The 16,445-nt window shown below is 36.1% G+C and overlaps 1 protein-coding gene, 1 long non-coding RNA gene and 1 other non-coding gene across 4 annotated transcripts in view; 1 reads left to right on the top strand and 2 right to left on the bottom strand.

The window, feature by feature from the left end:
• Nucleotides 1-1,235: 1,235 nt before the first annotated feature.
• LOC147841699 (signal recognition particle RNA) lies at nucleotides 1,236-1,533 on the bottom strand. The gene has a single exon (XR_015503161.1).
• Nucleotides 1,534-2,590: 1,057 nt separating this feature from the next.
• LOC147841698 (uncharacterized) lies at nucleotides 2,591-4,592 on the top strand. 2 transcript variants are annotated; one of them, XR_015502405.1, is made up of 7 exons: nucleotides 2,591-2,667; nucleotides 2,835-2,964; nucleotides 3,363-3,421; nucleotides 3,515-3,574; nucleotides 3,797-3,885; nucleotides 3,963-4,026; nucleotides 4,476-4,592. It is a non-coding gene; the product is annotated as an uncharacterized LOC147841698 (long non-coding RNA). The 2 variants fall into 2 exon arrangements; XR_015502406.1 differs by lacking the exon at nucleotides 2,835-2,964.
• Nucleotides 3,857-16,445, bottom strand: part of LOC147841697 (nesprin-1) — a 39,796-nt gene continuing 27,207 nt past the window's right edge. The window contains exons 12-15 of the mRNA XM_087274388.1: nucleotides 14,801-14,983; nucleotides 13,386-13,529; nucleotides 9,403-9,558; nucleotides 3,857-3,862 (exon numbers count right to left, since the gene is read on the bottom strand). Of these exons, the coding sequence (XP_087130514.1) occupies nucleotides 3,857-3,862; nucleotides 9,403-9,558; nucleotides 13,386-13,529; nucleotides 14,801-14,983 (489 nt within the window). The remainder of the gene's footprint in view (nucleotides 3,863-9,402; nucleotides 9,559-13,385; nucleotides 13,530-14,800; nucleotides 14,984-16,445) is intronic.

The following is a 16,445-nucleotide window of genomic DNA, read 5'->3' as shown; positions in this document are numbered from 1 at the left end:
CTTCCTCAGTTTGTTTACTTTTTTCATTTTCAATAAATTCCTTCCTCTCATGAGACACAATTATTGCTGCATCATCCGCATTTAACAAAAGCTTTTTTGAACAGGCCATTTTCAAATCATTGATGTATATTAAAAAAGCAAAGGAACTAAAACACTGCCTTGTGAAACCCCATAAGAAACGGTCGAATAATCTAAAAACACACCATTTAAATCTACTATTTGACATCCCTATTTGAATATCCTGTGATCGACTGTATTGAAAGCTTTTTACAGGTCTAAGAAAACCATCCCACTTAACTTCCTTTATCCATATCGCTCTTTATATAATTTGTTAAATAAAAGAAACTGTTGAATCAGTGGAATGATTTTCCTAAAACCCGATTGAAACTCTACAATACGTCACATTTTAAACAATATTTTTCAATGTGCTAATAAATAACTTTTTCCCTCCCTTTTGACAAAGCACTCAAAATTGATACCAGCCTAGAATTATTAACCTCAAACCTACTACCTTTCTTAAAAAGAGGAATAACTCTTGCTTTTTTCAACTTTACCTTGACAAATAGAAAAATTGATAATATGTGTAACCATCGGAGTGACGCATTTAGGGAGTCTTTGAGGGAACTGCACTGGAATATTATCTAACCCTGTTGCTTTACTATTTTGAAGTGTTATTAATTTCTTAAATATATCCCCCTCCTCTATTTTATTAAACAAAACTTTCTAGATTAAAACTGCATTTGGCATAATACTCTATAACTAATTTATCAATAAAAATGCCATTTTGTACTGGAAGCTTTTTAACCGTCAATATCAGGTGGTATTAAAAAAAAATTAACAATGTCATAGTCAGATATAATTAAAACAAACATGATAAAGCCAGTAAATCTGGTTGTGACCTACCCGTGTGTTACTTTTGTTTCTGATGGGGCCAAAAATTATAATGTGCCATTTATGTTTAAAGTAAAATTATTCTCTATATATATTTTTTAATTTGATATATTTTCAATTAAATTCAATATATTTCTGTCTAAGGCATATTTTTAAAATATAGACATGAAATTGAGATGATTTTTGTATTTTTGTTTACAAATAAACTTTCTGAAGTCTGCTAGTAAACTTTTAATTATTACTTACTATTAATAATGCATATAGTCATCATACATCTCTAAATCTTTATTTCTTCAGTTTTACAGTTAGAAAGACAAATCAAAGTTTAAAAAAAAAATTTAGGTAAAAGTCTGCGTCTCTCTGTGTCGCTCAGGTTGAACTGAAGTGTCTATTCACAGGCACGATCCCACTACTGATCGGCACGGGAGCTTTGACCTGCTCCGTTTCCAACCTGGGCCGGTTCACTCCTCCTTAAACGACCTGGCGGTCCCAAGCTCACCCAGGAGCACCATATCGATACCGAACTTAGTGCGGATACCCGATCGACATAGTCCACTGCAGTCCAGAAACCCTGAGCTCAAGCGATCCGCAGCCTCAGCCTCCCAGTAGCTTGGATTACAGGCGCGCGCCACTGAACCCGGCGAGAGCTGAGAGAATCAGAGCTGTGGAGAATCTGATCATCACAGCGACCTCTAGTGGAGGAAAACTCACTTTTATAGAAGTGAACTAATGCTTTAATAAACTGTGCTAATCATTCACTTACAATAGCATTATAGTTCACTATTATCCAGCAAGTTTTTACGCAGCGGATGCCCTTCCAGCCGCAACACATCTTTGGGAAACATCCACACACACACACACACTCATACACTACGGACAATTTAGTCTACCCAATTCACCTGTACCGCATGTCTTTGGACTGTGGGGGAAACCGGAGCACCCGGAGGAAACCCACGTGAAGGCAGGGGGAAAATGCAAACTCCACACAGAAACTGCGCCACTGCCTCGCCACCTTCAGAAGCCCTGAGCTCAAGCGATCCGCAGCCTCAGCCTCCCAGTAGCTTCCCAGCAAACATTGGTCGGACGACGATGTGCTCTCCCCGGCCAAAAGATGTCGCTCCGCGACGGCATCAACTGTGTACTGATGGTCTGAAAGCGACGTGCTTTCCACAGCCAAAATTCGTCGCGAACGCACGGCACAAATGCACAACATGTGCTAAAATGCATTAATATATGCTTGTATACATTTAAACATGTCTATTTATATTTGGGGTTGCGTGTATTTACGATTTAATGTACATGTAGTTTAATATATACCATGTCCTGATTAAGTCCAAAAATGACGTCCTTTACACGTGCATTTATAGTCCATCATATACCCTTGCTGAAATTATGAAATATTAAAAAGTATTGCACTTACATCTGGGTATACACTTAATATATGTGTGTCCCAAGTGGGTTCGTGGACAGATTTCAGGCATCTAAACTCATTAAAAACAGATTTATCTTTATGAAATACAGAAATCACTTTTATTTACATCTTGTCAACTGACCAATTACATTCATAAAGTGTCCTGTGCGGTGAAAGGATAGTAACGTCACTGTTTCTAAAACCATAATGCAATTTTATTTATTTTTTGCACCTAACGCTAACAAATCTCGCGATATGACAAACATCGCTGTTTTCAAATCTCATTTTCTTCCGGTTTTGTTCAGCACCACGATAACATGAGGACGCGGCGAAAAGTTGGACAATTATCACAAATCTCCCACCGTGTAAGTACAGTTTGTATTCGTTTAATAACATTATTGAGTTTTACTCGAAGAAACTGAAATAAATGATGCACATTGTCAGTAGCGATGTGGCGTTGCTTTGAGTAGGCTAAAATGAGCCGTTATGCTAAAAGTAAGTCAGGTTTGAGCAATATGTCATGTTATTACAGCAATCTGGTGCAGTTTATCAGGGTCTTCCTACACTGGTCCTCAAAGACAGCTGGTCAACATGTTTTCCAGCATCTCTGCCCATCATCCACCTGCTGTGTGTTCAGTCAGAGCTGAAAATGACCATTTCAGGTGAGTTTGGAGTGGAATAGTGTAGAAATAAAACATTTTAATAATGATAATAATGCACGAATTTGTTAGAAAACCTAACAAAAAGCTGTACAGTATCATGCTATTGTAGATATGTCTCCAGCATTTACTACAATACCAGTATTAATGATTTATTTTAGCCTACATTAATAGGCTGTCATTAACAATAACAGCAAAACTTATGAGCATGTATATGAAAAAGTTATTTACTTAATATTTTACACTAACATAAAATGGTAAATATATGCATGTAGGTGTTATTAGCTCATGTGGAGGTTTAACAGGTAAAGTCTAACCACTTTTCTTTTAACTGCTCCTGTAAAATAGTTTTTGTACTGTAAATTAATTAAACTGCATTAAGGTTCAAATTTGTCTTGCAGGGTCAATAACAATCAGTCATCTGTCAGACAGAATTCAAGACTCTTTCTCCAGGCCGACTGTAAGAATCATATAAGGCTTTGCATTTATTTATTTTCTGTTCATTAAATAATTGAATTATTACCTTTCTCACTGTTGTTTTGTTTGTCTGTAGAATTGTCTCCAGTGCAAATGATCCTCTGTCATCACACTCCCTGAGGACACTCCAGAGTAGGTGAGAAACTTGTTGAATGCTTAAAAGTTTATTTAGGTGTATAATGTGTATGAGTTCACATTTGCAAACCTAGAGCTAGTTTTATACCTATGGTGAGTATTGTGATCTTATTGCATATTCTGATAAACGCTTTAGTAAATAATTGCAACTAAAAAGTTAACGTCATCATGAGCCTGATGTCAGCTGCTGCTCTGTTACAGTAATTGTCATTGTGGACTCCAGCAGGTCTACATGTTCTGTTAAGAGACTGGATTCTGAGAGCGAGATCCTGTGAAGTGTTCATCAAAGCTAAAGAGAAGAACTGGATCTGTGTAAGTTTTAAATGTGACAGAATGTGTGTCTCTGTCTGTCTGGATCGCTCTGACTGTGATTTTGGTGTCACATTTAGGTTCAGCAACTGTCCGGAGTTGGTGGATGTTCTGTCCGAGCCTGATTAAAAGAGTGATAAACGGGTACATATTTATCTTGCATTGTTTGTGTTTATTTCTGCACAATATTTTAGGAAAATATATTTTACTACCCCAACAATTAACCCAGCATTTTATATTATTAAAACTATAGATTTCATCTGTCATTCATCATTGTACGTCTCCTTATAGACGTGCCTGTTTTAATGTTCAGATATTTTAAAATGTTTGTACAGACTCAGGCTGTCAAGCAGACTGAAAATATTAAATGATAATTTTAGTGTAAGCCATGAATGACAGTCTTTGCTTGTCACAAAACTGTGGATGTGTGGATATGGGCAGTTGTAAAATGATGAGTAGTAGGGAATATGTATGTATTGACATTAGTTACTGCTCTGCACATTGCTGTTCATTCATGGAACATGACAGCAATTCTTGATATGTTGTAAGTTTTTAGTTTTAAGATGATACAAAATCATGTTCTCCTTCCTCAGATGCTGTGAAGTGAGTCCAGATGCTACAGACACAGAAAAAGATGCAGCAATGGAGGAACACAGCAAGCACCTTCCAGGAAGAGCTGGAGAATATTAGAAATAAAGACTCTAAAATAACATTTCACTTGTGTTGTCCATATTTCTGTGTTGTTGTTTTATTTATTCTTATTAGATGTGTCTGTTTAACAGTGATGTACATCTGTTACTATATGCACAATAAATAATTTGCTTAATCGTAACACTATTGCAACCTTAAATAATGTATTACTTATGGTTTACACGTGATTACAATGCTATAAAGACGTTTAGGTATAACTGGACTGAAATTGGACCTGATTGCATTTCACAGCTTTAAATAATAAGTTTGATTATTTTATATGTATAATTAGGCTATTAAAACACTTATTATAAAGAAATAACATGTTTTAAAAGCAACCAGAAAACGTCCAGAACATGACATATTTCGACGTGCAGGGACCGTGTAGAAAAGACGTGCGATTCACGGCCAGACGACGTAAAAGACGTCGGTTGGATTTTCATTTTGGCACTACTTTTCAACCAGGACGACACGTGACGGAGCGACGTCTTTTCAGCGGTAATCGGACGTCCAAATGTTTGCTGGGTTGGATTACAGGCACGCGCCACTGAACCCGGCGAGAGCTGAGAGAATCAGAGCTGTGGAGAATCTGATCATCACAGCGACCTCTAGTGGAGGAAAACTCACTTTTAGAGAAGTGAACTAATGCTTTAATAGACCGGACGCTTTCAAGATGGCTCCTTGATCGCACGCGTTTCGTTGAGCTCCGCAATCCTAACTACTTAAACTGAACTGTTTAACGTTTCGCAAAGTGTATATTAAAAGTTAACTTGAACTGATATTATAGCGATCCGTTACAGACGACAATGGGAGGGTCAGAGAAAAGAAAAAGTGCAGGAAAAAAGGCTGGAAAGACCGAAAAGACAGAACATGCTAACTTGGCTAATCAAAATAGCAGTTCGCCGAGGGCCGAAAAGTTGGATAAAATCCCTTCTAACGCATTGATTACAGACAATTTACATGACTACCTTTAGCAGAATATTAACTCTGAGGAACTTATGCTGGTAGCGGAGGTCGAACTTCCATCTCTTCCAGAAACTCCTTGTGAATCACCAGCCCCTAAACAACGCAGATGTGTGGGAAAAGATACAACGATCATCCTTTCCCAGATTTTGGACCTTTCACGTCTCGTGCAAAATAGGTCAGACACACTTGAGAAGCTGGTGGAAAAAAATTCTCAGATAGTAAATGAAATAAAATCCGAAGTCGGCGTCAATACAAAGCAGATTGCGGAATTAAAGGAAACAATCGAGTTCATCAGTAAGGACGTAAATGCCATGAAAGTTGGCTTAAAAAAAGCTGAAAGGTGTATCGAAGAGCAAGAAAGACGTCTAACGTTGCTAGAAGGCTATTCCCGAAGGTGGAATCTGAGGATTCAAGGGATTCAAGAAAGAAGCGGAGAAGATGTTCGTCTCGAGGTCATTAAAGTATGTCAGCGTCTCCTGCCGCAATTTAAAGAGAAGCTGTCTGATGTCGTAGACGTCGCACACCGTCTTGGCCGTAACAAACCTGGAAGCAGCACTCCTCGAGGTATTATATTTCAATTTACTTCACGCTTTTTTAGGGATGCTGTCTGGCGCGCCGCCAAAGATGCAGACTTTCTAAAGGATAATAAGCTAAGGATCTCCGAGGACCTGTCTCCTGCTGACAGAGAACGAAGACTGAAATTATGGCCTGCTGTCGAAAAAGCTCGTAAGGAAAACAAAAAGGCTTTCTTTGTCGGTGGCCGTGCCTTTGTGGATGGCGTTGAGATCTCGCCCTCATCCTAAATTACAAAGGAAAAAGTGGCAACTGCAACTGAAAAAAGAAGCATGCTAATACCCCCTTTCAGTACAAAAGTACTCTCATTTTAATCTTTGTAAAAACTGGAACATAAGACCTGTTTAAATGTTTTTTAATTTACACAAGGAACAGTAACGCCTTTCCCGTCTCTCTCTGGATTTAAATTTAAGATACTTTTCTTCCATATTTTTGGTCTATAGACTGAAAAGAAACAGGTACTCAAATTCAGTTTTGTTGATTTGAACTTTCAGAGAAGATGCGATATTTGCTTATTTTTCTTTTAACTTTAAAGGGAGACATTTTCTTTTCATTACTTGAAACGATAACATGAAAGGGATTCAGACTCCAGTCATATTGATTAATGTAATACTTTTATAAAAGAAACAAAACATTTTTTTTTCTCTCTTTAGATAAAAAAAGAAAATACATTATTTTTGCTTATGTTGGCTAATGAAGTGGTAGAGACTAAGACTCCTGTTAATTTTTTCTCTTTTACAAATTTTCAGTATAACCAATATACGTGTTAAAAAGGGATTGCTGTTCTCATCCTGGGATATTTTTGCTGCGTTTGCTTAAGATTTGCTATAAATTTATATAGGAATCTTCTGGGTCTGTTTTATTTTTTTATTTGTTTCATATTCACTCTTGTTCTATGTCTTTATCTATTGTTTCTCTTAACTGTAGAGGGTTACGCAATATCACTAAGAGGAAAGCTATTTTCTTATACTTGAAGCGCTTTAATGCAGATTTTTGTTTTCTACAAGAATGCCACTCTGTTACTGAAGACGCACAATTTTGGAGGTCACAGTGGGGACTAGATCTGTGGTTTTCCCATGGCACTACTAAATCTGCTGGCGTTTGAATTTTAAAGGACAGATTTAAAGAAAAAATCTTAAGATCTACAGTAACTGTGATGCTTCTGGGCACTACATTGTACTTGCCGCTGAGATTTTAAATGAAACTTATATTATAGTTAATGTATATGGTTTTAACTTACAAAAAGAAAATAAAGCTCTCTTCAATAGATTAAGCAAGCAGGTGATTCAAATGTTAACCATCTTTCCTAACTCTGCTCTAATCTTTGGTGGTGATTTCAATGTTGTCCTAGATAATAGTTTAGATAGATGGCCTCATCAAACTGGAATTCCTAATTCAGATTATATTATGGCTTTTATAGAACAATTTTCCTTGTTTGATCCATGGAGAAAATCTCATCCAACACAAGAATGTTTTACTTGGAGTAACAAATCTTTCTTCTCAATCTAGGATTGATTATTGGCTTACTTCCAATGACTTGGATAACATTGTTACTGATATAATACCATCTCCGTTCTCAGATCATGCAGCTATTTCGATTATGATTCCCTTTAGAAACTTTAGTAATTTAACTCAAAAATCTGGTTACTGGAAATTAAATAATTCAGTTCTTAAACATAAGGAAGTTATTACTGGAATAGAAAAAATTATTTTGACTTACTGGAATAAAGCGAAAGTTGAAAAAAAATATTGTAATAATTGGGAACTTCTCAAATTTGAAGCGGGAAATTTTTTTAGGAAATACTGTAGTGAATTGGCAAAAAAGAGAAGAGCTGAAGAAGATAGTATTATTTTAAAAATATCCACTTTATCATCCAAAACAATAGAAGACTTATCAGAATCTGGAAAAGCAGAACTTACTGAACAAGAGATTAAATTAGAAGAATTTTACAAACAAAAGGCAGAAGGAGCTTTTATAAGATCTCGAAGGAAATGGCTTGAAGAGGGTGAAATGAGCTCTGCGTATTTCTTTAGACTTGAGAGGCAACAAGCTAAATATAATTTTATTGAGAAATTGAGGATTAATGGTAATATTGTGGAGAATGCAAAAATTGTTGCAAACTATTGTTCTGAATTTTACAGTAACTTGTATTCTTCTAAATTTTGTCAACAATCTACTTACTCATTTCATTTGAACATTTGTGTCAGTAGATTGAAATGAAAGTATTGTAATACAATAAAGTATTAATTTTAATACAATAAAATTTTATAAAATACATACAATAAAATAAATACAGATGTATTTATTTATTGTTGCTAAAGTTGGAAATAGAATTTTGAGTTGCAATTTATGTTACAGTATTCTTAATAGAATGTAACTATCCATTTATCTACTGGGTAATATTAACTGATTATATGTATTTGCTATATGGTTATTATTAGAATGCAAGGTAACACTTTAGTTCAGTAACAATTCACAGGCTTATTTCCTGCCTATTATTAAGATATTAACTTTTTATTAACACTTATAAAGTATGGTCTTACTTTGCGTCCCTGATTCTACCCAATATCTAAACCCAACTACTGCCTTACTAACTATTAATAACCAGCTAATTATTAGTCTTTTGAGCTACAAATCTTAATTACTTGTTTGTTAACAGCGTAAATTGTGCATCAAAATTAAATGTGATCGAACACAGGTTAGTTTTAGAGTGAGGTGCATGTTATTATGCATACTTTTTAATTGTAATTATTACAGTAAGTACATGGAACGTGTAACAAAGATACCTTAAAATAAAGTGTTACCTATTTTTGCTTAACATTCTTTATTTTTCCATCAGTATAACCTTAGCAGATTAATAACAGTGTACCACACTGTTAATAACCTTTAATACTGTTAATAACAGTTAATAACCTTTAGTAAATATAAACAATAATGTACATTCTGCACGCATAATGTAGATCGTAAATGCATGACAACTAAATTCACTTTTATCTTTCTAAAGTGTCAATTGTTAAACTGTTTTATTTGAATATGTTTCAATAAAAGAGGATTAAGTTCTAAATTGTAAGATTTTAAATTGTAATTGTATTAGTTATTGGCGACAACATTAAAATAACATTATATTTGGTTTGAATTTTAATATATGTTCAACTCTAAGTAAATCATTATGCAGTGTGTTTTTTTATAAAGATATCAATAAAGAGCTTGTCTTCAGTCTCGGTCAGTGGTTATGACAGACGGTTACAGCACAGGACAGATGAGTTAAACAGACAGGTAGAGCAGATTACCTTAATCAAGTTGCTCAGGGCCAAGTAACAGGCAGCCAGCTGACAGACTCGATGCACAAAGCTCTTTCCAGCACCTTGACCATCCCAGAGCCCATGTGCTCGCCCTCTGAGTCCTGCCAGCTCTGATTCTCTGGAGCGCATCTCCTCCAGCAGCGTCTGAGGAGAGCCACAGGATAATAAACGCCATTGTTTCATGCCAGGGCTGCGTGATTTTCCTTTTCTGATTACTTTTTTAAATGAAGTGTTTTTGTTGTTTTAAATTGAGGAACGTTTTGAATGAAATCATCAACAAACATTACAATCAGACAGGTTGGCAAGAAAGTAATAGCAATAATTAAAAAATGTGCTTGCTGATTTATTAATTGCAAGTCATCAGCTATCGACACAGATTTGTTTTATGTTTTGGTTTTTTATTGTAATGCAATAGTGTGCAGCTTTTGCAAAGCTGCTTTGAAACAATAATGATTGTTTATTATTTAAATAATCCTAAAATAAGAGTTAAAAAACACACATACATATAAATCTAAATCCATATAATCTACTTTATAAAACATTTAATTTCTTTCACAGACAGATAGTTTCACTTAATAAGACCTCTATGCTTTATCACAAGCTACGGGTATCAACCTTGTTATTTTGTTTTATATAAAATTTTTAAGATATTTAACAAAAACAGTACAATACCAATAAAAAGAAGAAGAAAAATAGCACAGAATCATTGACATTATTGCTGACATTTTTACTGCGGGAACCTTGTTTTAACTTTATGTTTTTTTTACTCTTAAAGTGCTGGTCACCAATAGCCACATTTCCACTGTCGGACCAGTGCAAGCCAGGGCTTTTATTGGGCTGGGCTGTGCCAATAGCCCGGAAGCATGACCAGTGAGGCCGAAATCATGTTGCGTTTCCACTGTCGGGCTAGTAGCTCGCAGAGTGTCATGCAAACCCTCGTATCCCTCGAATCAAACATCACACAACCCTCCTAGTTCAGCGGAAATCAGGCAGGCAGATATAAAACCACAGAAATTCTCCAGTAATAACTCGATATAAATTGTATTTTATTACAATTTTCGTTTTGATAGACGCGGTCAACATTCAGGTCAACATTCAGCCCAAATGCTCCGGAGAGATCAAAAACATACAGACTTTTCCATAGACTATATGACACTTAATAGATAATTCCTCTTTATTTAAGAGAATAATTTAAGGATGCTGCATATTATTCGGTTATCTTAAGTAAAGGAGACCGTTAAGTGTTTCAGCTCAAGAGCAAGTAATAAAATATAGGCTATAGCATATATATCGATACGCTTAGCAGCTATCCACTAATAAAGCTCTATATTTACAATTGCATTTTTTAATATTACCACGCCTATAAAAACAAACATTTGTTTGAGGACATGCTGCAGGACTGGATGACAGAAAAGAAGGTAGTTTCTGATGGTTTCACTTACCCAAAATATGCTCTGTTTGCACGATTTGAATAATATTGTCGTTTCCAAATACTTAAGAAATTATATTTCAAAATAATATTTTACTCAGATAGACTTTTGTAAAATGAAAGTTTAAAATGGCTTGAAACAGATTAATTTATTTTTATTGTATATACCTAAATTGTTATAGCTTTTGTTTGTTTTATATTGGTTTATTTATTTAATGTGATTTTATTATATCTGATATTTGTAATTATTTAAATGATTTCAATATAGCTTAGGCTATTCTATCTAGATATAACATTGTTGTTGAGCCTACAAAAGTGGACACATAATTTGATAAGTTTTATGTCTTTCTGTAGTATTCACATATTGTATTATCCCCAAAAGAAAGAAAGAAAGAAAGAAAGAAAGAAAGAAAGAAAGAAAGAAAGAAAGAAAGAAAGAAAGAAACCCACTCGTGGCATCAATGGAGCTGTAAAGCAAGCGCTCATACGACCAGTATCTCACACACATGCATCTAAACGCGCACTTTTTATGCACAAACGCACCTTTAAAACTTGACAAAAACTCTCAACAGTTGTAACAGCAAAAAAAAGAACACTTCTAAATTGAAAACACTTTTGTTATTTTATACAACACATTTAGGCTACATTTGAAAGGGAAACATAAGGGGGATCATAAGCAAAAAGACCCCTAGCCTAGAAGGTGTTTTATAGAATAGCCTATCTTAAACAGACCAGCTCTATGCTTCTCTTTCCCTTATTTATTTATTTTTTTTGCCGCATGTACTCATGTGCGATCGGAAAACTAGTGTAATGGTGGCACGCCATCTTTACCAGACTCAGGCAAACACTGCCTCTCCTTACACTCTGCCTCGAAGCCCCAGCTGCCCCTCTTTGGTACAAGATATTCAGCGGGCGAAAAAGGCTGACCTTTGGCCCCGAGGAAGCCCCACTTTGGCCTGATCAGGCCCAGGAAGTGATACTGGAAATGCGACTGGCCCTAGCTCAAGCTGGCACGCTTGCTTTATGTGCAATAGTGGAAACGTGGCTATTGATTAAGCATTAAATTGCATTTTTATGAATAATCAAGGACTGCAGTTTCAGCTACAATCATCTTTAAAAGGAAAAGTTTTAAAATGCACATTTTTTCATCATTTACTCACACTCATGTGGCTCTAAACTTTTTCTACTGTTGAACACAAAACAAGATATTTTGAAGAATGTTGGGAAAAAGCAGCCATGACATCCACAAAAGAAACAAAAATACTATCGAAGTCAATGGCTTTTTTACGTCATCCCTCAGGAAAATCTTCCTTTGAGCTACAGTATGATAACAGAATTGACATGTCTTAGTGAACCATCCATTTACTTTTATACAGCAGAAAAAAAGCCACCTTGTTCTTTGATGACCTGATGTAAATTATCTGTAAATTTACAGTACAGTATGGCAAAGTACAGAAAATTTGCTTTACATTTACATTGTTGACCACTTTATGTGTTGCGCAGCATGAATCTTTGCTAATTGTAAATCATGTAGAAATGATGTTTCCAAGCTGACTGGTTAAAATCTTCCTAAATAGAGTAATATTTTCAACTCTTCAAAATCACTCAGTGAAAACACATGCACAGAGACGGACAAGTCACGTTCTCCAAACAGCAAAATAAACTTGTACCAAGTGCACTTAATACATCAGGGCACAAAAGACCACCACAAGCAAATTTCTTGCTTCTATTCTTGAGATGGAAAAAGAGCCGACTGTGAAATTGTCAGTTAGGCAGACACAGTTGATGATAATAGAGTCTATCATGTTGGGTGCACTCTGGGGATAAAGGGATTAAGAGGGAAAGTGGGTAAAAGCAGGGGAAGGGGAGATGGGAGGGGACGGATAATCACTCTGAGGACCTCCACACACTGTACAGATACACTGCTGGAAATGTAATTGCCAACAGAGCAGACAAAAGGACCCAGCAGGCAACAGAGCAATACAAAAACAGATGAAATATCTGGTGATAAGACAAAAATAGAAATGTTTATCTTTCCAACATCTGTTCTGTGTGCATATGATTGTACATTTGGAGTTTTGTTCTTCAAGTACAGATGAAAGGTGAATAATTAATTGCACGTCAGCTTAATCCTCAATAGTGTCAAAAAGCTTGACTCAGCAGAATCCTCACTGACAGACAGGCGTTTTTTTATTATCTCAGCGGACCCTAATTCTGATTAACTCGTTTAATTGAGGTTAAGTACTGCAAAATTCACTGACACAGTTAGTTGGTTTCATCTGATCATTTCATTATGCTGAAGCAGGTAGATTGTACTAGGAAGACATGTTGATAGAGAATGCTTTTTTATATACTCCAAATATTTAATACATAATCTGTTGATTATAAAGCAAATGCTCTCCTGTTAATGTGTTGCGTTACATCAATTTTTAAGGTACAGTCAGTGAAGACTGGAACCTCAACAGTAAAGACTGATTTCATTCTGGAAGAGTAAAGCTCTTATGAATAAGTAAGCAGAAGTCAATAAGATTGTCGGGTGTACCTGAAGTTTGGAGAGCTCGAGTCTTTTTGCAGGCAGGTCATGGAGACGAGCGCTGCTCTCCTGTACACTGATCTCAGTCCTGTTCAGCCAGTCTTGAAGAGGTTCAATGCTTGCCTCAAAGTCTTGCATCTGAGACTGTAAGACCTAAGAGCACATATGCACATTGAACAAATATGTAGGGCTTAACAAATAAATATATTAACTGATTAAAGAAAATAAATATTAATAGAAAGAGATGTTTTACTTATATATGAAAATTTGATACAGCAATAAATGTGATCATAGACCATAATAACTTTTAAAAGTCTTTGTTGTATACCTACTGTATATTTTAAATATAAAATAAAAATATAAAAATAAAACAAAAAAAAAATTCCTAATCTCTAAATCTAAACTAAATCTCAGCGAAAAAAAAAAATTAAACTACATTAAAATAAAAATCCTAAAATAAATAAATAAAATTATTTATTAAAAAATAATATATAAAATGATATACATAGTGCTAATTCTTTTATTTGCGTATTTTTTGCAGCATATGGCCATGCTTCTTACCTTGTATTTTTTTCTTAAACATACAGTATAGTGTAAACGCATGTTTATTAATAAGAAAACCAAAACAACCAAACAAAATAATTTTTTAATTAAACACATGACATCACATAATGTACGTATACAGTACTGTCCTATCTAGTATTGTGAAAAGGTAAAGCTGAAAATTTATGGGTAAATCGCCACTCAGCGGTCAAAGGCTGCTGGTGCACCTACTACCACAACGGCGACAGCGAGAATGACAGCAAAGGGAACATATTGAAGTGGTGACGTCTTTAAATATATATATATATATATATATATATATATATATATATATATATATATATATATATATATATATTCATTCATTCATTTTCTTGTCAGCTTAGTCCCTTTATTTATCCGGGGTCGTCACAGCGGAATTAACCGCCAACTCATCCAGCAAGTTTTTACAAGTGCTCGCTGCAGAGCCATTTGGGCGAGCTGAGCTCCAGCGAGGGGGAGCTTGAGCTTGAGCTCCACCTTTTTTGCACTTCTTCTACGAGTGATGTCACTGGGGGTAGGATTAGGGGTGGGGTTGGTGTACGCATTAAAACAGCTTACAGGAGGCAGAACGAGAGCTCATGCTCCCCCTCGCTGGAGCGCAGCTCTGCTCAAATGGCTCTGCAGCGAGCACCCTTTCAGTTTTTATGCAGCGGATACCCTTCCAGCAGCAAAATATATATAAATATATATATATATATATATATATATATATATATATATATATATATATATATATATATATATATATATATATTTATATATATATAAATATATATTATTTCGATTAATTATTCAAATTAAATACATTAAAAAAAAAAAAAACTTGTTCCTATATCCACCTGTAATGCCGTTTCTCTCCTCTGTAAGCTGTCCATCAGGCTTTTCCAGTCATCTTTGGCTGTGTTTGCTTTGGTCCTGATGGCCTCCACCCTCTCAGCAGCCAGCACACTACTGAGCTGCTCTCCATACGTCAGGACAGCGCTTAATCTGGTCTGGCCCTGCTCCTTGTCACTCATGAACTCCTGCGGTGTGGAATGAGCAAGACGTCACCAATACAGACACAAGTAGACTATCACAGAGCAGAGGCCAGCAAGTGCAATGAGTCCCGTCCAGACACTGACAGGCACCCAGCGGGGATCTTCCACCATCTGCGAGGCGTGCACGTTACCTCTTTTTTTCCCCGACTTTCTCCACTCAAACGCTACAGATGCAATTATGTATGACCCCGAAGCATGTCTGCCGCCGTGTTGGTGGTTGAGGGCAGTTGGCCATGCGGAAACATTGTTCCACATTTGAAATGTATTTGATGGTAAATAAAAAATGAGCAGTGTTGTTTCCATCCTCCATTTCTCAGTAACCTTGTTCTGCTTCATATAACCCATGCTGCATCTCTGGCCATACATCTGTGCTGATCCTTGCCTTTTTTGACTGCTGATTCTGGAGGAAAAACCCGCAGTGTTCTGTCGAATGAATTTATGTATGGAGACAAATGCTAAAAAGAGCCTGAACTGGTTTCGCATCAGGACCCAGATATTTCATAGGACGTGAAGCGGTGACCCAGTGCAGTGCTAAAATTAGTGTACAAAATTGAATTTCAATGGTTTCATGCTCTGAACATCTCTTCTTTGCTCAAAACCCATCCACACTGATGTTAACACACATGGTTTACACTAATGGCAAGTGAATTGGCATTTATAGAAACAGATCAAGAAACAGATCAAATAAAAATTTACATTTGCTGTTAATTTACTCGGCCTCAGAGTTATACTGGTAGGTGATTTTTTTCCCTCAGCGTAACATTCTTTATTCATTTTCCTTCAGCTTAGTCCCTTTAGGGGTCACCACAGTGGAATGAACTGCCAACTTATCCAGCATATGTTTTACACAGCGGATGCCCTTCCAGCTGCAACCCAGGACTGGAAAACATCCATACAGACTCATTTACACATATACACTGCAGACAATTTCATTCATTCATTTTCTTTTCGGCTTAGTTCCTTTATTAATCAGGGTTCGCCACAGTGGAATGAACCACATACTTATCCAGCATATGTTTTATGCAGCAGATGCCCTTCCAGCCGCAACCCATTACTGTGAAACAACCATACATGCTTCCATTCCCACACACACATACATAAGACACACCTGGTGTGTCTTTGGACTGTGTGGGAAACCGGAGCACCCGGAGGAAACCCACGCCAACACACGGAGAACATGCAAACTCTACACAAAAATGCCAATTGGCCTAGCTGGGACTCGAACCAGCAACCTTCTAGCTGTGAGGCAACATTGCTAACCACTAAGCCTTCAGCAGAACATTAAAACCTATTTTAAGCTGAAACCATTCTTATTGATGACTCATAAAATCATAGTCATTCAGTCATTCAATCAACCTTTTTGCTGTGAGGCGAACGTGCTACCCACTGCACCACCGCGTCACCCATAAAATCATAGTTTCATATGAAACTCTTCTTTATTGTCCTG

Source organism: Danio rerio, chromosome 11, assembly GCF_052040795.2.
Source record: "Danio rerio strain M-AB ecotype USA chromosome 11, GRCz13ab, whole genome shotgun sequence".
NCBI classification, from domain to species: Eukaryota; Metazoa; Chordata; class Actinopteri; order Cypriniformes; family Danionidae; genus Danio; species Danio rerio.
The sequence above is the reverse complement of the archived record's forward strand: the minus strand, read 5'-3'. Positions and strand labels throughout refer to the sequence as shown.